The sequence below is a fragment of the Helicoverpa zea genome, chromosome 1, assembly GCF_022581195.2.
Source record: "Helicoverpa zea isolate HzStark_Cry1AcR chromosome 1, ilHelZeax1.1, whole genome shotgun sequence".
Lineage (NCBI taxonomy): Eukaryota > Metazoa > Arthropoda > Insecta > Lepidoptera > Noctuidae > Helicoverpa > Helicoverpa zea.
Window position 1 is genome coordinate 9,279,176 of NC_061452.1, and position 22,742 is coordinate 9,301,917.

Below are 22,742 nucleotides of genomic sequence, written 5' to 3' on the forward strand. Positions count from 1 at the left end.
TGCTTCACATACATTTTACATTACATTTGTGCACTGAAGTTTTAGAAATTATGGCTTCCTTATTAGGCTCCATAATCTTTTCCGCTACCTGGTTTTTCCGTCAAAAGATCAGTTTCTTCATTAATAGTACCTTCTGTTAAAAATATTGTTTGGTAGGTTCGCCAACCAATAAACGACATACGTATGAGAGAAAAACTACTTGGAGGAAATGACCACATTAATATTAACTAAGTGTCGACTCATCCGAATTTACGGATGAATTAACCCCCTTCAATTTTAAAAGGGTGGGGATTCATCCGCGGATGAGATTTTTTTGGACGAGTAGTCACCTAGGTAGAGACAAATAGAGAGAAAAGACTAAAACAACAATACTGTAAAATTATTAGAACACGAATGGCGAGATAATAGTGGTAATTAAGTGGCCCCAACCGCTCGTCTCTACTCAATTGTGTTTAGCTTAAATATATATTTAAGGATGATCAAAATAGACTTATCGTACCTATTAACTTACAAAATACATGACGTTCTTTTGACCTTTATAAAAATTCCTGCCCTACTGATTTTTTTATTAGATACTTACTTTATTCGCGGAAATCATATTTTTTCAGGCCGCTCCATTAAATATTCATAAATAGATTAAAGTCAAGTTTCTGTGAACGCGTTTGGGAATTGTGACTTTGTATGAAATTAATCTTTTTTGTGTACTTGGTAGTAAAAATAAGTACAAAAAGAATATAATATTAGGTATATTAGTTAATTGAGTACCCTCTGATCGTTCAGCGTCATTATGTGACGATGGAGGTTGATTGATGGACTGACCAGAATAAAGGTAATTTGTACCCTGTTTATAATCAAAATATCAGCAAAACTAGGCTTTATTGAGAAATACGCTTTATGAAGAAAAGCAAAGAAATAATATATTTTTAGCAGTGTGAAGGAAAAAAAGCAATAAGTAATCACTTTGGCAAACTTTATTCTTAATTTTTGTACAATATATCAATATGCTTAATGATTAACAACTTGCCTTCGCTATTATATTTACAACATTTAACTCATTTCCAACAACCTTGAGCTTATTTTATTTATATATAACATACACTTTATTCATATGTAGGCTAAAAGTATTAAAGAAGATATTAAGAAATGTAGTTTTATTACTTACTTTGTAGAAAGGAAGAAATGTCTGAATATGTTATGAGTTTTCCACATCTATCAATCTACGACCAGTGATGCGTAGGTGAGAAAATGTTATTTATGTTAAAGTTATTTTTACGTTATATTTTTGCAATAGATTGATAGAATATATATAGATTTTCGTAAACATATACATGGTTAGCACTGAGCTGAATACACGTCATTAAAGATCTCAAATTGATTCTGAAGCTGATAATTGAATTAGGTATTAGCAATAAATGAATCCTCAGCTTAAAATATTCAACATCGCCTGATGATGTATGAATAGAATCCTAAGTTCAAATATTATGTATACATTCATACATTTAACAATCAATTTATACAAAATCTGCCTACATGTTTCACATGAGATCATCATATTTTAACGAACATTTTATTTTATTATACCTTAAATATAATTATGATACGACGCTGCATTTTAACATCATAATTGACATTACATAACAAACATTTGGCACACCTATTCCCATCATTTTCTCTATGAAATCCTCGGAAGAAAAAGTTAATGGTAGCGTCAAGTTTTGTTTGTGCCATATTTATATATCGCTGATTCAAATGATGCATGAAACACACTATTTACACATACAAAGGTAGCAATTAAAAACAAAATAATGTGCGTATCAATGTTTAAAATAAATTACAATAAATAACAAAAATATGAGAAACATTCAAATTCCATAGCTGAACACGCTATCGACACAATCAAATGCCTTTCCTACTACATTATAAAATTTCCTTAAACCTAAGTAACTTCTAATACTTTATGAACTATTTTATTGACACGAGTACATTCTTTCACTACTAGGTACTCGAAGTTTGAACATTTTTTTTTTTCTTTAAAACGGTAATCCATTCACCATTCCACCTGCTAGTTACTATCGGTATCTAAAGAACTTAGAATCCAGGCGAAAATAGCTCTGTATCTGAAGTCCGTCGTAGCAAAAAAGTCGGCTCATTTAAAGTTCAAACTTCGCAGTAGCAACTTACAGCTCATCCGTCTACCTTGCCGTTCTTCAAACTTTCACATCCCAAACTCTGTCTTAATGTATTAATTATTTATTTTAGAATTCACTACACATTTCCAACAAGTATCACACTATACTATTATACACATTATACTAGGTATTTTATCAATATCTTGAGTATCTTTGCAGGTGTGATAAAAACTTATTTATTACGAATATTTTTTACAGAAATAATTTATTTATTTTATGAGTATCATCTAAAAAGTGCGGCACTGTTTGAGTTTGGCACATATTTTCATTTAACACATTCGTTGGCGGAAGATTTTTTTTAGTTACCCTAGTTTGTTGCTGTGACTCTAAATGGGGGGTTTGAGAGGCGTGTTGCCGACGTGAAGGTTGTTTAGTTGGGGCAACAAGATGGCCGCCGTGGAAATAGCAGTGACAAGCACGAACACAGCCAGCAGCGCCCGGTCAGCGACTACAGCCACCTGCGAATCACAAAACAGTTAACTACATTGCACAAAGTTCACCCTGCAAAAAGATCTGCACTCGCAAAGTCTTTGCATACAATTAAAAGTTTAATTGAGTATCGTTTATCTAGGTGTATTTTCGAGTCGTACTTCGAAATGCTAATTTGTTAAAGACTTTAACACCATAAGCCGACAAGCCTTCTAATAATCCTTTTGAGTCGCGCTACAAAAACAAATGCTACGGATTATTTGAACATCCGAAAACGATTTGCATCACATTTTATTTATGGTTGGACGCCGACGGCTCGAGCATGAACATCGATACATTTTGTTCTATTCCACTCGATATAACTGCATCGAGTTTGCACGTAATAAATTGATCAATTAAGAATACTCGAGTGAAAATCTGAGTGACGATGTGAATTTAGCTCTAGTTTTGCCTGCCTGTTACTCAGTTATTAATAAAAGCGTTCGACTAACTGTAAGTGCTCTTTAATTAACTGTAGCAATAGGCATGATGACAGTAATCAAAAATCATTAAAATAATATATTTATTAAATTAAACTTGAAGCTTGGAATATAAAACGCGCATTGTTTTCTTTATAAATAATGTGATTAATATGTATTTTTATAAAACAAAATTACGAAATAAGGCAATCCGCCATGATATCTTGAACACCAATCAGAGCTCGTGACGTCATTTCTCAAAACAACTCGCGCGAAAGCGCGCGAACGTCACATTTCGTTATTGTGAACTTCCACTGCGATCTTTGTTTTTATTTAATTAATTGTGTATAACGCGAGTTAGGGAGCCCGGATTTATCAAGGCAAACAGCGCTAATTTGCCTAGAATTGATATCATAATGCTGGGAGAGTTTTTGGCATCAAATAAAGATTTTTGTTCAGCTGAATTTAGAAATGTTAAAACTTCCATGTAAGTATACTAGTTTAATTAAAAAAAACTTCCATGTAAGTGTATTAGTTTAATTAAAAAAACTTCTATGTTAGAATCTAGAGAACTATGTAATAACTTACATCAAAGTGATCTTCACAAAAATAAAGTTGTACCCTGGGCAATATTGCTTTTGAATCTCGCCTTGCAAGTTTAAGCCACTTGTTTCGTATTTTTTTATTGTGAGGAACGTACACAAATAACTTATCAGGAGTTGTTTTGGATGTGTTCTTACACTGGGGGACCCCACAACACCTATGCACTTTCGAATTCATATTTAATAACACAAAAAACTTAATTATTGCACGAGCGTTGTTTACTTGCGTCTTGTAATTTCAGTCGTGACGTCACAAGTGACGACATGACACTGACAAGCGTTTTCGCGCCGGATTCAAAGTGGACAGAGAAAAATGCAATTATTTGATAAAAAAACTTCGCATTTTCTTAAAATTAATAATTTTTCATATAAAATAGACGTATACCTACATCATACAAAGGTATTTAAAAATTTGTCATCATGCCTATTGTTCAAGCAGCTAATGAGTGAGATGTACCGATAAGAGATACAGATATGAAACGATTATGTAGTTACTTATTACTTTAATATAAATCAAGGGTTTTGTTTCGGAAGGAATTGGAAACTACGCAACTATAGTAACAAAAAAAGCTCCTAATAATATTTTTTCCATACCAACTGTTACTTCTTCACGATTTATTTTCCTCCACTATTAAAAGTGAACAACAACGTATCTACGTTCTTCCTCATATTTGCTATCACATATATTAAAACGCTACAAATAACTCGGAGTTATCCCGTATGAGAATGCGTGGAACGGAGGGGTGTCGACTATTATTGAAATATGAGAAAAACTATTCATGTTATTCCAATAAAAAGCTGAATATTCTAGAGTAATAAAGCAGACGTATTTACACAGATTTTCATGTTGATATTTATAGATGTTCACTTAGAGTTGCTTTGTTTAGCCTACATACTTAATTGAAATATGCTCTATTAGTGTTTACATACTCAGATTATTTTCGAGAAGAACAATATTTGAACAGATCATAATATATTTTAATTGGAATAAGACAGAGATTAGGTTTTTAGGAGCTATTCTTATATCATAAAATTGTTTCCTTTGTTGATGCTGTGTTAAGTAATTATATTTAATTTTCATTAGGTTTCTGACAACGACACCATTAAATATATTCTGTTGTTTCCTGTTACAGCCTTTTTGTCGTCCCACTGCTGGGCACAGACCTCCTCTCGCACGGAGAAGGATTGAGCATTTTTATTTATTTTTATTTATTTATTTATTCGACTTACACGGCTTTAACAGCCAATTACATAAATCGTAAACTTAAAATTAAATTTAAAATAAAAGCTTAAAATATAAAATATAGGTAGGTAGGAGCATAAAATATAGGTACATACCTGTCGTTTATTATGAAGGAATTTAAAATTATCAACTTTATCAGACACTTAACTGCTTATTCAATCATAAAATGTGTGTCGTAAATGAAGTCAATTTAAAAACTTTTAAATAGCACCTACGCCTGATCGTGACATTTTTTGCGCTAACTTGATGGAAAAAGTGTTTTGCAAGTATAATTTATATTTATGGTAATTCAAAAATTTATGATAAAATATCGTATCGAATTCAAAATCAAGGGTTTTTTCATAATAAAACATGCTAATCGGTTGGATCTTTTGTAAGCCAGTCTTTCAGTATTAATCCCTTAAACTCGTATACTGGCTTTTACCCGGGATTTCGTCTGCGTGTCTTCAAATCGTATGAAAATAGCAGCGTAAATCTCCATTGATAATCCAGTGATAATTTTTAATTTGTTCTGCACATTTTTCTGAGTAAAGTAACACTGAATTATACAGCTTACTTACATCCAAATAGTACTCTTTTTAAAATCAGTTTATTCTTATAAATTACTAATACAATTATGTACTACGTACAGTACACGTATTGCGACTTTTTAAAAGTCTAGGAAACGAAAAGCCTTTCAGCTTTTAAACGATTCACTCGTTTTTAATTTAACACAAAACCCTTCATTTTTCATTGTTTCTGAGAGCTTTTCACGTAACCCTTTCGTCACAATGGCACACTACCTACCGCGGGTTTATAGTTATATCGGCGAATACTTTTGTCGGACAAGTTCGTCCCAACATTTCTAAATTACCGCAGATTTTTTCCCTTCTCAAAGTAATTATCAAGAATCATTAATCTTTTTTTTTCAATAGCAAATGGTTGATTGGATACAGAGTGGGCAAAAAGTTACGATTTATTACTAGAGGCCTACGCAATTCAAAAAAAAATCTTCATTTTTCATTAATTCAATTTCTTTTTCGTAGATTTCAACTAATGGGATGTCAAAGGGGAAGTGAAACAAGTAAGCAAAGCAATGCAATTATGAAGATGAAACAATTCATATTTATTATTAAACGTTTTTCATTAAAATGGTTACTGGAAATAATAATTAAAAAGATAATTTATTTATCGATAATGTTGACGTGCAGTCATTACGACTCTGTTATTAAATTCCCGATAAATAAATTAAGTTGCTCGTCATCGGGTGCGATCAAGCTATTATTTATCCTGAAACATGAACGCGTGGGACGGTACTATTATCATCAACATGGCTGTACAAAGGTATATGTTGGTTTTTATGTACCTCTATAAGGCTGTTAAAAATTACAAATCTGCTATTTATAAATTTTAGAGGTGAATAGGTAAAGGTGTATGAACTTGAATATTTAAAATTCTACTTTAATGTTTAGAACTCATTTCCAAGGGATTATAAAGCTAATTGTTTTTTTTCTCAGTTAAGCACCAAGTTACTTACGTTCCAAGTGGACACCCTGACACGGTCAAGCAATTTCTAATGTGGAAGGTTCGAACGAATTATAAGTAAGTAGCAGGTATATTTTTTATATTTGGCATACAAATGACGGACAAAAACGCTACTTAAATTATAGAGTCATTTTCCTTTACCTGTTTCCACTCCAAATTAGCCCGTTCCAATCTCTCATTAGCAGCCACTCGCTGCTCGTGACGCGCCGCAGCTTCGCGCAGCGTGCAGCCACAGCACGAGCATCGCGGGCACGTGTTTGCGCAAGTGTCGGGCGTCGTCGTAGTGCCACCCGTCCCTGGTACCGCCATGTTTGTTGTTGGTGCACCTACTGTAAATATTATAGTTTAGGGTAGGTATATATATCAGTTCCTATGATTGAAGGTTTTTTGGCACTGATTAAATCCTTTGACTTGGTATTAATAACCTAACATGGCACGGGTTGTCTTGATCAGATTAAGAAGGCGCATTTCGGGCGTGTTTGCGCAACCCGTTATTACCTATAACCAAAGCCCACTGACAACATTAACGTGAATTTTTACAACTGCCTTTACTATGATTTTTTTATATATGTATTTTCACGTTTTAAGTCAAACGGTCATTTATATGCTGTGAGAATGGGTCTTATTCGTAAATATGTTAGAAACAAATTCACATACAAATAGAGTTTCATAAACAACGAATTATTGGAACAACAACGATAACATTTTGTTTTGTATCACAATCCAGTCGTTTTATAGTGCCCAGCCTAAACCTGTGTTTTTGAGCTATAAATTCAAAATCACGACAACAAACATTTGTTTGACTTGCCAGCAGTATTGTTTTATGTTTGTCAGCTAGAAAAACAAATACGGAAAATACGGTTATTACAAATAACATTTTAATTCACCAGAAATGTCGGCAGTACAAAAGTTAGATGATATATATATATATATTAAACAAACTACCAAGATGAATATTTGTCGTAAATACACATAAGTTCTCAAAAAGACATTTTATCCATATAAGAACCGCGGATGAAATGGAAAAGAAACACGGATTCATAATTCCCTCAAGAATGATGAAATATTATTTGGTAGAACGCGTGTCGATTAGGGCATGCAATACCGGTTAACCGGTTTCGTTTTTACCGGTAAATCGCCCATTTTTGCGAGTTTTAAATTACCGGTAAAAATAATATGAAACCGGTAATTTACCGGTTTTTACGTTTTTCTGATAAAATATAGCAATTGTTCATTTAACGTCAAATCTTTGTTATGTAACCTGAATATAATGTAATGTTGCATACATAACGTATTGTAAGTGTTACAGATGCTGTTTTTTAGTAAACTTGTGTGTCCTTAAGGATCAATTCCCACTGAAAGAGCAGCGGCCGGCAGCGGCCGTAAGAGCACGGAAAATGTAAGAGCGCGGCGCGGTGCGGCGCCGCGCGGCGCCGTGCGGCCCGCCGCGCTCGCGCTCAATCCCTTGCAATTACGGCCGCTGCCGGCCGCTGCTCTTTCAGTGGGGATTGACCCTTAGGGTCAATCCGGCGCCACGCTGGGCCGCGCCGCGCCGCGCTCTTACATTGTCCGTGCTCTTACGGCCGCTGCCGGCCGCTGCTCTTTCAGTGGGGATTGACCCTGGGTCAATCCGGCGCCGCGCTGGGCCGCGCCGCGCCGCGCTCTTACATTGTCCGTGCTCTTACGGCCGCTGCCGGCCGCTGCTCTTTCAGTGGGAATTGACCCTAACTATCTCTAGGTTAGATACAAATCTTCTTTCTCATCTTAATTTATAAAATCTAAACAAATTGTATTCATTCGGTTATTCTGTTTTTCCTCAAAACTGTCAGCTCATATTAGGTACAAATGTAGCTAATGCTTATTTTACCTACTCTATGACCTTACTGAGCAAGGGCTTTTACTTCACCACCATGCGGACAGCTCTGAGGACACGGTGGAGCACACAGTCCAGGTGTGCACTGCCTGGGAAGGGTACCGCCGTGTTGTCGTCGAGGCAATAGGCAGCGGCGACCTTTCGCGTCCTTCCCTGGTTCAAGCCATGGTCCGGAGCTAGAGGGAATGGGAAGCCGTCGCCTCCTTCTGCGAAGCAGCCATGCTCGAGAAGGAGACGGCGGAGCGACTGCGAGTAGCACCTCTCATCCCAGCCGCTGTAGTGGACCAGGAAGACACCACGGGCGCCAAGGGTCGAGAGACGACTCCCGGCCACCGTAGGCATCGGTCTGTGGGCGGTGAGTTCGGGTGGCTCATCGTTCCACCGTCTGCATAGACAACAGACCCGTGTCAGCGGCGCGCGTTGTTCCACGGGCTCCTCAGGGAGATGTCAGCAAACCCAGTGGGGCCCAGCAGGGCCAAGGCCTGCCGGGGCCGCGGGATTGTTCGAAAGAGTTACCGCTACCCTGGTCCATAAAACGCCTACTAAAAAACATGGGTTTTAGACAGAAAGAGTCTGTCATTTGATGATTTACCATAAAAAAGGGCTTTCACTTCAATGAAAAATATATTTTTTTACGGTAATTCTTAGCGTTTATCCCGTCTTGTGACGGGGTCGGCTTTCTGTATCTTCCTTCTTCCACTTCGCTCTATCCTCCTGAATAGACATCTTTCTCTTCGAGTTCGCAGATTTTCATGTCATTCATTACGACACTCAACCACCACGGTTTTGGCCTGCCTTTGCGCCTTTGACCGGGTCTATTGAGATTGAGTATCACATTCACACTGCCGATGTCCTCAGGTGTCACTCCTTTTTACATATCCGTACCATCGCAGCCGTTTCTCTTGCATTTTGTCGGCGACATCGCGTACGGATGGTAATGACATGTTTTTTGTTACGGCCTACGTCACAAAAAACGTTTACCACCTTATACTTTGCATATTTATTTAGTTTTTGCTTTAAGACTACCCAATCTTATTGTTATAATATCACATTAAAAAAATTACAAAAATTACCGTTTTACCGGTTTACCGGTAAAAATATTTTTATTACCGAATTTTTACCGGTAATTTTTGTTTTACCGAAATTGCATGCCCTAGTGTCGATATTCGAGAAGTATTGAAATTGTACCTATCCAGATGGGACGGAAATACGGGATACGGGAAAAATCTTAATTGGTCCATGTAGATACGTATTCATAACAGCGAGAATCCGCCCACGCTCACAATTGTAATGGAATCGGTGGATTATTATTTTGTAAAGACAGGGAACACCGTATAATGAAGCTAATGGGGTCCGTAAAATAATCCGGTTTCACAAAACATGTTCAAATAAAAATATAAAATGTGGATCATTACACAAGAAAATCTACAGAAAAAATCTTTAAACAAGTTCAAAATGCCACTTTAAAACCATTCTAAACTGTTTAGCTATTTATTCCGAGCAAGATAGAAAGAAAATACGTCACCACGTGCAAATATTAAATTTGTAGCGAGGAAGCAATATCAACAGGTAGACAGGAGCCACACGTGTGCTCTTTGCCTTAGGAAATGAATATTCCTTTGCTACTTAGAGAACTAATGTTGGAGGAAACAGATGTTTAAAAGAAAATTATTACATACAACTTTGCTCGTGTTAGCTTAACTTCATTTATATGTAAGAATTATTATAACTATTCAAGTGTTTTTAAGACTATTACCTAAAGCATTTTTTTTTCTGTAAGTGGCGTTGAGCTTAAGCTAGTATAATGAATATATTTTCAAAGGTTCTTAGAAAAAAATGTTCTACCTATTGTGAAATGATCCACAATAATATCAAGTAGGCGTTTGGACAACCCACATAAATCTTCTTAAGATGTGAATAGTGGATACGACTGTGGCGTTCTTGAGAATTCTTTATCATATTATTCCAATAAACCACACGAAGGAGACACAGAATATCCATCTACAGGAACAAAATCGGAGGATATTTCACAAAAGTGTTTTCACAGAATAAATTTTAATGAAAGGTTGAAGGTAGCCTAGGACAATCTAACAGGCGGTGCTGTTTTGATATGCGGAGTACCTATTTGAAACGGCTTCTTGCGCATTTCTGTGTACTCTTGCTGAAAATAACCTACTATAATTTTTCTGAGAATATTTTAGCAACATCGTTATTTAAGAAGTGAGGTGTAGGTAATAAATAATTTGTGCGTACAAAAATTTCAATGTTGAACGACCGAATAAATGACTTAAGGCGCTGAATTTTAATGAAGGTAGAAAACCAGAATTTTCATCTCAAAATTGGTTTTGATCGAGGAATCGCGCAATCAAACTTATATCTGAATTCTAAAATATCAAAAAATCTTTATTGTTGATATGGAACGATCTTTCAGTCTTTTGAAGAATAATTCTTTTGAGCGTTTCTCACCTAGATGGTTGTGATTGTGCCTTGCGAAGCGCGGTGAAGCGGGGGCTAGAGGAACCCCGTCGCATCGCACCTCCGTCTTGAGCCGGGACCCCGTTCGGGGGTTCACCTGCACCCCACCCGATGTCACCGTGCCGCTGTCACCCTGGGAAAAGGAACAGTGATAAAGAAACTTTTTTTAAATTTAGAACATTACATATTTAAGAACTATGTTCATATGCGTGAGAATACCGACTGCGGAATGATGGAGGAGACATATTTATATGCAGGTTGAGCTGTTTGAAATCGAATAACGCATTTCTTCCAGATCAAATATCAATAAAACTGAACTGAACCACTTCCAAAATTGCACTCAAGTTCGTTGAAAAAAACAAAACAAAGATTTATGTCCATACGCAATAAAGCAATCTGCCTTTTCAAAGTGTTCGATTTGTACAGTATTCGAATTTGACCGGCTTTTGCCCAAAGCAACGAAGTTGCCAAATGTCATACCGGAACGCAAAAAAATTGGCAAAGCATTGTTTAATATCCGTTATGTTTCAAATTCAAGAAACAAATTGCTGCGAAGTAAGTTATTGAAATCTAAAGTACTGCCACTGAACATTACAGCTGTATTGAAAAAAATCCGACAGCTATCAGTTATTCCAAATATCGTGGTGTATACTTTTACTTAGCGAAATACAATTTAAACAAGAAAATCAGCTTTGACACTGAGCTTATGAAAAACTTTTAATGGTCACGAGTTTCACGACTTCAAATTACAAAATCAAAGTCCCCAACGATATCAGATGTTTTTATAAATCCGAAGATCGAATCTTATTTACATATTCAAAATATCGAATTACATGAGTATCGCAGATATATTTTTATTTATCAGTTACCTAGATTGAAGCTGGGGCTGATTTATTAATTGGATTTTTGTTCAATGGTAGAGAAAATTGCGATAATGCCTTTGCTATTTGGGTTAAGTAAAAATTTACAGAATGCAGATTGGCTTACCCTTTTTATTCGGCATAACTAACCCTCGCCGCCTATTTTAATCGCGTGACTGCACAGGCAGGCAATATTTTTCAAGGGTTCTTATTCCATCGTAAGATCGAAAACTTTATAACAGCACCCTGTCTTGCAAGATGAGATTATTGCATTTAATAAAATATTGCTTACGTATTATGCATAGAACAAACCGAATTGAAACATAATTCTTACCCGAAGCTTTTGGGTCATTAAAAGTAAAATATAACAATAATTGCACATAACCGGATAAATATGTACCTATCTAACTTTTCCCTCAGAGGAAGCAGTTAAGATTTCTCAGAACCCCTAATAAGAAGAATTGGATTTTATAAAAATATGTCGACATGGAAGCAATTGATGGTTGTTAAAACATTGCTGACGACAAGCCTATTTTTTTTCCTGGTTCCGATTTGAAATGCCGTAAGACAATCCGTTTGGGATGGGACATGACGCTTTATTATATCTATAAAGGTCAACCCTTATCTTCAAACGTAGCTGAAAAGGTCATTAAAATTGTTTTGTTTAATCTTTACTTAGCGTTAAAAAAATCACGCTTTATTTACACAAAAGGATTTTTAATATTTCCTTGTCTTTACATAAACAAACTACGATAAATTGTACCTACCTAAAGAAAGATAACAAAACCAAAAGAGGCCGATTTCACGCAAAGCGAAACTATTCCTCAAAGGACAATTGTGGGAACAAAATATTATTTGTACTCGGCACTGCGGTCCCTTGGTAGTATTTACAATAGTGATACATAGCTTAGTAAGTATGCATAGGTAGCTTCCAGGAAAATCAACGCCTTAGGCCGCCACTGGGGAAAAATAGACTAAATCTATGTCGGGACATTTTGTACCCAATATCACCCAATACTATCAAGTGACAATAGTTTATATTCAAGTACAATTCTTTCGTGAAACTTCAGATTTGACGTTCAAGTTGGTATTTTGTGGTATGTCCTTTTATTTACCTAGAATATTTCACTTTATCTAACGATAAAACATTATTATAATCATGGAACCACATTCTATTTAATTAAGAAGGGTTTCTCAGGAAGAAGCCAAAATGAATAATATTCATAAATTAAAACTGTTTCCTTTTAAAATCTTCAGTTGCAAAATTTTCCCCTATTTAGAACTTGGCATTAATTACTTACACCACATCAAACGATTAATTAAAAATTCATGATAAATTATATGAACAAATATTGGTTCAGTATTTTGCATAATCCTGGCACAGTGGCACTCCATGATATTGTTAATTAATTCATCATAATATTCAATGAACTCCGGCTTTAGATATCCAACGAATAGCACTTTCGTACTGAGGTTAAAATAACAACAAAGTTAGGATGGTACTACATTAAAATGAGTGGAAAGTATCAGAAACGCAAATATTAAACTTGCTGAAAGCGTCGACCTTCTCAAAATAGATATGCGAAATAGAAATCAATTTTTGTAAAACACGTGTACAGAAATTATATTTCGAAGGAAAAACATGAGCTAAAGTCCTTACTGTCGAATTACTTACAGCTTACAGCATACTACTTTCTTCCACATAATACTGTTCTTACCTAGCCAATACAAAGTAGATAAATTAAATCCAAAGGAGATGTGTAGGTAAATACACCGTTTTACCTAAACTTAGAAATTAGCAAATATCGACTAATAAAGCATTACACTGGCTTACGCACGAATAGACTTAAACAAATTAATGTGGCTGAGATTTTGTAGGAAGTAAATGGATTTGATTTTACTATACGACAAAACAGACTCTATAATTCATCCACTTAGATTGAAAATTCAACCTCAATTAGTGGGACATAGGCCCTTTTTGAACAGCCGCTAAAAGCTTACATTACCACACTAAACGTTTGTTCAGTAGGTAAACAACACTCGTCCATCAAATTAGTTAGCAATCACTGCGTGATGGCTGCGGCACCTGTAATTACTGGTAGCAGTGTATATCCTCACTGTTATTCATTACCTTTGAGTTTGACAGCTCTATGGAACTGTTTGCTAAATGAAATGTATCGCAGAACTAACACGGATTAAGATACGACAACGTGATGGTTGGCAGTTTAGTGCTTGATACATCTTCTCTAGTAATAACTTTACCTAGTTCTAAGTATCAAACGGAAAGCCAAATTGAAAAGGTATATTGTATAGGCATCCGGATCTATTACATCTAGGTTATATTGTTTTAGGTTGCTGTCGACTGTAATTTCTATGGACATAAAATTAAGACGTTAAATTGTATATTGTCTAAAACACTGACAGTGTATTGGCCTTAACCACTCGGAATTTTGCTACTACTAAATTCACGATAGTCTAAATATATCTACTAGCAAAAACTACTACACATGCGCGGGACCTCAATTGGCTGACTGCAAAGGGGTGATTGTTTGACGAGGCCTTACCTTGGGTGCGTCAGTGTCAAGGTTGATGAAGAGCAGGCGCGCGAGCCTCTGCAGCACGAGCTCGCGCAGCACCGCCGGCACCGGCTGCCCTCTCACTCCTCTATGAGCAACACCACACGTTCACACAACACACACACACACTTGAAAACATGGCACATATGAACAGCAAGGCACGGCGTGACTTCAATCCAGCGATTAATTTGTCATTTGAATTTGAATAGTTGATACGTTTTAATTATCTCATATAAATCAAGTCTATATAAAAAGCCAACTGTAAGGTGACAGCAAGTTAGTAGTACCGTGCCGCGCCGTTCATGTATGCCATGATCTTTATACTATATCTTTATGATTTATACAGTACTTATAAAGTACAGACGTGCTGTAATCACGAAAGTTATTGTTACATATCGGACAAAATAGGATGCACGTGTAACCGTAAATAATTTAGATTTTATATTTTAAGCTTACACGCTTAGCGTTTTTTCGTACACTATAAAACGCTTTTATCAAAGAAAATCTATTCTCATCCAATACCAAAAATGTTCCAGGTTTCAACAGCGTTTTTATTTACATATTTAATTTTTTGGTTAAAAAACGAGCTTAATTAATTCAATCTCCTACACAAAATGCGAATATTTTTCATCATAAAATTCATATTGCGTGCTTAAATTGAGCAATTTGCTTTGTTGAACATTGTTCATCAATTTGCGTGGCCGTTTTGTTTGATCGAATAAGTCAATAAAATACGTATAGATTTAATTAGGTTAATTAATAGTTAGGGGAAAATTGTGGTTATGATACTCGCCTGTAAGATATGTTGAGCGTGACGACTGAGAGCGACGCTGAGAACGAAACTAGGCATGTGCTTACTCCATAATATAAACCTGTAAAAGAAATCAAATGTGAATATTTTGTTACGATACAATAAAGCGATCCAAATTCTATGTAGTTCAAGAGTAACATGAATATTGCAGAGCACAACAAATGGAAATTAATTCAAAAACTACATAATTAAAAAGTTATTATTCAAGTGCATATAATAAATAACAGCCTAATAACACAAAGTAGGTACTATGTCATCTTAGCCTTTACATAAAACTATAAAACGCACTCCACTTACCATTTATTCTAATTTAATGCAAATATTCCTTAGTCCTTAATACCTTTGTAAGATTACATAAAAGATGCCTCAAGTAATATCATTCGGAGTGAGATGGTAGGAGCGATTAACAATTATTCACCTCGAATTATGACTGAGATTTGATTTATCTTAAGTACATCGAAGCATCGACATCACTCGTATTTGAAGAGCCTTTGCAAGAGTTTCTCGATATGAAATAAAACGTTTCGAGTACTTTATCGCTGCCGATAGACATTTCCTCCTTGTCAAAAAGAATAATAGTCAACACACAATATACCGACAAAATCCATACTGCCCAACTGGGAAAACATCGTACCTATGTATGCGAAAAACGAATGTTCAAAATAAGGTACAGAAGGTATATTTTTATATACAGTTCAGTATTGTAATCAAAAGTCAATCATGATTAAAATTGTCGAGCACGTAAATTTAGGTTTGAATTAGATTATTGCTACGTTTCTTTTTTTAGTTGCAATCTCTCTTTTAATGTTATTTATAAATGTTAGTCTAGAACAAATAAAGTAAAGTCGTGGTGGCCTAGTGGGTAAAGGACCAACCTCTCAAGTATGAGGGCGCGGGTTCGATCCCAGGTCAGGCAAGTACCAATGCAACTTTTCTAAGTTTGAATGTACTTTCTAAGTATATCTTAGACACCATGGACTGTGTTTCGGATGGCACGTTAAACTGTAGGTCCCGGCTGTCATTGAACATCCTTGGCAGCCCGGGTTGCCCGGGTAACTGGGTTGAGGAGATCAGATAGGCAGTCGCTTCTTGTAAAGCACTGGTACTCTGCTGAATCCGGTTAGACTGGAAGCCGACCCCAACATGATTGGGAAAAGGCTCGGAGGATGAGGATGAGTCTAGAACAAATAAGCCTCTGAAACAGTTCATATTATACCTGTAAATATATGGGTATTAAAAATAACTTACTAATAAGAGGCGTTTTCTCCGTAGGCGGCAATGTGTCTCTTATAGTCATCAAGAAGACGGTCATAGACAGAAGTGCACTTATGCCCAGGGTCACCTTTTCACCTGATTCCGACGGCACGTAGAACACGAGCAGAGCTAGTGGGAAAGTATAAAAGGTTTTATTTAGATCCGTTTAGAAATAACTACATACGAGTACAAGAGCAACGGGCCAGTGATTATCGTCTTATAATTAAAAGATACCAAGTAGGTATAAAAATCGTTAAAAAATCTCTTCTTATCACCAAAAAAGTCTTCTTCGTTTTCTATTTCCTATTTTATAAAAATGAACGGAATATTGATTTACTTTGTGTAAATTATCTATTTAAAAATCATAGTCATTTTTAATTGACATTTGGTCTCACTCCATCATGTCGTCCACATAAAACCTTTTTAATTAGACATGAAAGTGTTGCGCACTAATTCATACAATTACGATTAACAAAGGCATGAAATATTTCCTCAGTAAAATGTAATTATCCTTACGATGAGTAAGGCTTTGTGTGCGTTTATTGTGTTATTATTATACTTGAACATCTGCCTGATTATCTCAAATATATTCTTGTTTTGTTCCATCATCATAATAATATTTATGTTATTACAATAAGAGCTCCTTCGTATAAAGGCAGAACTTCTATGAGCTTTGCGGCAATCAGCGGTAGTAGGAACAAAATAAGTTTGTTACAAATCCGTGTAAAGAAAAGATTTTGCTCTCCTTTTAAACGAGATGTTTCGTACTTAAATCGTACTTCGTTTTAGGGTTTAAGACTGAATTTAGTCTCTGTTTTACAAGAATGTTCGGATTTGTATAAATTTTTGAGAAAAATACTAACAGTATTTTTTTAACAATTCTGTAATAAGTAAAATTGAATAAAATTAAGGACATAATTATTAGAAGCAGTAATAAATATTCTACAGGGCCTAGTGAACTTACTATGTACGTATGTAAATGCAACTTCAATGTGATTGATTTCGAATTGAAAAGGCTCATTTGAATATACTCCATTCTAATATAAAGTGAATATTTTATTACGAAAATGTTGATCGTTAATATTGATGGAAAAGAGGTACGTTTTATTAGGTTTCTACTTAATTGAAAATATATTATTGAAAAATCGTGGTTAAATGGCCAATATGTTAAAGCTGAATCCATATCACAAGTGTATCGATCATCACATTAAAACATCTTTTAAAAAGCAAACAGAATTATGTAGAATATTACGCTCAGCCAATACTTATTGTTTGTAAAGATATCTCGGGAACAAAATTCAACAATAAATATTTAGCTCCTATGTATTTAGTTTCTAACGTAATTACCGTTTGATAATGTTTTCTCATTAGATACGACAGCGCCTAATTGTTTATCTAAGCCATATTATGTTTATTATTCACGATAAAATTCCCAGTTTAACCAGTAGAATAATCCGCCTTCTACAATTTCTGAAACTCTATATTGTTGAGATTCTTGATGCCTACGATACGAAGAAAACAAGTGGTCGTTAAACTTGATTGTTTCTTTCATGATATTTATGATTATTCATCGTCAAAATTTAACCATCAAAACCAAAGTAAATTTATAAAAAGTTACGAACAATATTATTTTCGTTGTTCAGAAACCACAATTGGCACAACTCACATAGCTGAGAAAAATCAATGAGGAATATCGTTGTTTGCAAACTGTCAGCCCATAAAATTATTTAATAACTGCTAGGTATATCTAAAGATCAATATCCAACTTACCAATCCCATTAATAAGTAGACAAGGAAGAATAAGATTGAAGACATAGAACATAGGTCTTCTCCGTAGCTTGATGATATACGTGATGTCAGGGTAGGGTTCCACACAGCACGAGTAGTACTGGTCGTGGCGGATGGCTTCGAAGCTTACGAGGTCAAACTCGCCGTTAGTTTGGTAATTCGTTGTGTCACCTTCGTCGAACTGTTTTTTTAAGTCCAACTATGGACAAAGAAAAAATAATTTATTTCACAGATAAAATTATTACACAAGGCAGTCTATTTGCGCTTAATAGTTTTTATAGGCATGTACATTTGACTTAAATTTTCACATGAATTCAAGATAGTCTCAGATGTGACAAGAAAGACCTATATGTATACTAATAAAACTGTTTATATCTATTGACAAAAGTGGAACAAACGAGAAACATGTGTGGTAGATTAGTAGCAAGGTAACATTTAAACTCAACGTAGGTAATTATTCTGCTACAGCGGTAAGGAATGATGAACTTTAATTCCTCCACAATCAAGTGGAGAACTCTTACAGCCCTCTTAAGTAAGAATGTTTAAGTAAGGCAATTGAGGCGGCATTATTCAAAGGCGTAAACTTCACAACTTTGAAATTGGCGAAACCTTAAATATGTACCAATCCAGTCTTCCAGAATGTCAGACCGTGGATAAAAGACGAAAATCTATTTCGAAAAGAGATAGCATCCCAATTTAAAAGTCAAATAACACCGGCCCGAGAGACATCAAATTTTTAGGAGATAGATTTTAAACAAGAAAGCCTGAAAAGTTTTTTTAGAAGCAAAAATATTTCGTCTCGAATTTGACCGCTCAGTTTATATCTGAAATCAGTCATTTAAATTCTTAGAGGTCTGGTTCGCAAGTATTTTTTGAATAAGGTACGATAGAAAGCATTAAATTAGTGAAAGGTTTTTAAGGGAGGCAATCAATCCTTTGGGGTATTTTTAGTTTGATAGATAAAATGGACCTTTTCATTCATGCCAATTTTACACAGTTGATTATACAGGCATAGCTCAGCTGAAAATTAATGGTATTCATTTGAAAATAGATTTACTCCTAGAATATAGATAGTAAATAAAAAGATATAAACGTCAAAACGAACAATTTTAATACAAATTAGCTCAATTTACAGTTCTAGAAACAAAATTCATCTCTGTTTTGTCACTTCTACTTACAAAGGATAAGATAAGCTTAAAATCTAAAAGCTAAGACCTAAATACGTCAAATCCAATAACATTAAGGCCTATCACGAATCCTCAAAGTGTTGAGTAAATTTATTTGTATTTTTATAAAAGGCAATGGTGTCAAATAAAATTCGTAGCGATCGTAGCTTTGAATTGAAATATGCGAGCCAGCCCACATACGTCACGTGGTGTATTCGCTGAAATGCCGACTCAGTGGTTTGGTACCATTAAAACCTTTATGGAACGTGCTTCTGAGTACCAATTGAGTTTATTAAGTACCCGGATACGCTTGTTGAAATACATGTTTCATGAATAAAAAATATACATCCGATAGATCTTTTTATAGGCTGGTTTTTGCAACGTGTATTTCGAAACAAATGTGATAAGTTTTTCAAACTGAAAATATCTACATCACTTTCATTTCACAAAAAAAAAAAACATTGCAATACAGGTGAAATATGCAGTCACCAAAGTTGTTTTTATCATCGAAAATAATTAGAATTTTACGCCAGTGAGGACAGGGTGTTACGCTAGTTTACAATAAATTAATAAAATGCTACACGAACAAAATAACGCCACATACCTACACGCTGTACATTTACACAATCCTCATTTACAGTTATTCTTGTAATTATTCTGCTGGTATACAACTAATAACACAGCTTCATTATTCTGCAGTCAGTATATAGAATACAATACTTTTACTACAGCGAGTACCTAATGAAAAATGTAGTAATATACGGGGCCAAGCCATTATATTCCAAAGAACTGTGTGCCTCGTCGACGCTTTAAAATTACGCACAATGACATTCTTCCCCATTTTTTCACAATAAACGCCCTACACATAGGACTTTTTATTTATTCGTACAAAAGAATCGAGAATTCGGTAACGTCAGCGTAAATTACTGGATTGCTATCTTGATTTCCAATCTGTTTTCTCTTTTCGAACTGTGCCGCTTCCTTCGGGGTTGCAAATTAAAATGTGTACTTTTCTCGTACTTCGGTTTGGTTTTCTAAAAATCTTCTAACTCAAAATGGTTAGTCAGTAATATTGCGAAGAAGTTATATTCATTCTAAAGATGAAAATAGCTGGCACCGTGTACAAAATATGACGTACACTACATCAACTATTATTGTGGTAATGAAAACCTTCCTAGATTCGATTTGATCTCTCTCTTTTAACTTTCTGATAAAGCATAAAATATCAAAACAACATCATACTCATTTTGTACACACAATGGAATTTTTGATCGTGTGCAAACTCGTAAAAAACCCTAGCTTTTATTAAACGGTTAAGGTATTGTTCGGTCAAAAATCGATCTCTCATGGTCGGCCCGTGGCCTCACAAACGCCTGAACTTCCTCTTAAATATAAAGATTGTGGTGTTATTTATTCGCTAAATAAATATCTGTAAAGAAAATATAATGTTGTACTTAATAGCTGTTAGGCGTCCATTTAGGCTCATCGAGGGTACCTGTGTACCGCCACAATGAAAAGGCACTTGAATGGATGATTGTAATCATCATCATTCTTGCCTCGGCCAAATGTCTTGAGACTTTAGGACCTCTTTACAAGCAGTAGGTACTAAACAGGGATTACTCTAAATCTTGTTCGTTGTAGCAAACAATATTATATCACGCTGATGTTCCTAAAACGTCAGACAAAATCACAGATTCAAATTCATAAATGAAATTAGACGGGGCACAAATAACAAATATTGAAGATGGAAAATTCCGCTAAAATGGGCTTGAAGTCCTTGATCACAGGCCTAACGATCGGTATAAAGGCTTAATTTATAGTGTTTTTGATAAGGAAGCATGAGGTTTTAAATTCTTTGAGAAAGCCCTGGAAAATCAGTTTACGCATTACGTGTGACAATTCGGAGCCAGTATATACATACGTAGTAGATACCTACTTGGCTTCGACTTATACGAGATAAATCCTAAACATTTTCACTGACGCTTCGCCTCGATAGATGAGAATACGGACGTGACTTAGACATCACCAAAATATTTCAAATAAATAGCACCTATTACTTACTATGCAGAATGGACTTTCGAAAGACCAGATCCAGTTTACGTGCAGCTTATGTGCAATTTTCCCAGTGAATATGTCCAACACAGCTCAAAAGTAATGAGCCGATTTTATATCCCACAGCTAAAATCGTACGAAGAATTTTGTGAGGTAAAAATACAAAATATTGACAATTTTTACTTTACTATGTCGTCCTCACCGCTGGATAACGTAAATTAACTTCTCTCGTTTCTTACGGAAATTAATTTGTTTTGTTTACGTAAATTAGCTTTTTTATTATATTTTGTTAGACGTTCGCGAGTCGACTTTCTTTTGTTATTGTAACTTTATGTAGTTTAATGTGATGAAGAATCTCAGTAATCATAATACAAGAATTAGCACTTTATTTTGAAAACAAAAACTGGATAATTTAAGTTAGAAAAGCACCTGAATCACAACAGTAAAACTTTTTATATCAACTCTCAAAATATGGGTATAATATTTCAACAGCACGTTTCCATTTCATTTCTTGACTGATGCTCGTAGCAACAAAACTTTATAAAAAAGCTTTTAGTAAATTTCGAAACTGAGAAATCCGTAACAGCCGAATAGCGCTTTATTTGTTTTAATGCAAGACTCGGAGAAACCCAACCCGTTGTTTGCATTTACCGAACCGCGGCTAGTGATTTTATTTCTACAAAAATAGTATATAACCCCATCCCAAGTAATGAGGGGATTTTCTTTTGTTCAATAGCAAAAAAACATTATTTATTGTTAAGCAAAACGTTGTGTTTTCAGCATTGAAAAGGCTCATTACATCTTTTGTTTTTGTACCTCATTTTTATGCGAGACATGTTTCCGGGGTAGAAAAAGGAAAATTTCACTATTAAAACATTTGCTCCTATAAATCTTGATTTTTTGCGAAGTTAAAATCTCTTAATTTCCGCGCCAGAACAAGTATTGTACAAGATTTTATTAGACGATATTATGAAATGAAACTGAATAATTGTGTTAAACCAACATAAAAAAATACGTGTGGCACTCGGGGACTGCCACGGTAAAGCTATTGCATAGCATTCTGTATCAACTGTCACTGACAAAAATCGTACAATACGTCTAATCGCACGACACACAGCGCCGTGTCGAAGACTGCCGAACTGACACGGACGTTAGACGATGCACGGCCTTCAAGCCACACCTCCGTGCCCGTCGGAGTGGGGAGCGTGAGGTTTTTTCGTTACGGAATTTCTGGATTTGGTCCCCGCGCTCAAGGCCTGCGATAGAAGCTATGCAATAACTTAAAATATTAGAAACATAACATTTATTTTGTTTAAGATAGAAATAAACTTGCTTGTTGTTCTAAACAATAGACTTAATAATAACCTACGTTTACCTGAATTTTAAGTTTTTATCAAACCAAAATGGCTCAAGTAAACAAGTTACTAACTATGAAACTCGTT

At 35.2% G+C, this 22,742-nt stretch overlaps 1 protein-coding gene across 1 annotated transcript in view; it reads right to left on the reverse strand.

The window, feature by feature from the left end:
• Positions 1-2,410: 2,410 nt before the first annotated feature.
• Positions 2,411-22,742, reverse strand: part of LOC124634608 (neuronal acetylcholine receptor subunit alpha-10-like) — a 56,934-nt gene continuing 36,602 nt past the window's right edge. The window contains exons 4-10 of the mRNA XM_047170255.1: positions 18,065-18,281; positions 16,289-16,423; positions 15,023-15,101; positions 14,218-14,317; positions 10,785-10,926; positions 6,587-6,771; positions 2,411-2,647 (exon numbers count right to left, since the gene is read on the reverse strand). Coding sequence (XP_047026211.1) covers positions 2,516-2,647; positions 6,587-6,771; positions 10,785-10,926; positions 14,218-14,317; positions 15,023-15,101; positions 16,289-16,423; positions 18,065-18,281 — 990 coding nt within the window. The 3' untranslated portion in view covers positions 2,411-2,515. The remainder of the gene's footprint in view (positions 2,648-6,586; positions 6,772-10,784; positions 10,927-14,217; positions 14,318-15,022; positions 15,102-16,288; positions 16,424-18,064; positions 18,282-22,742) is intronic.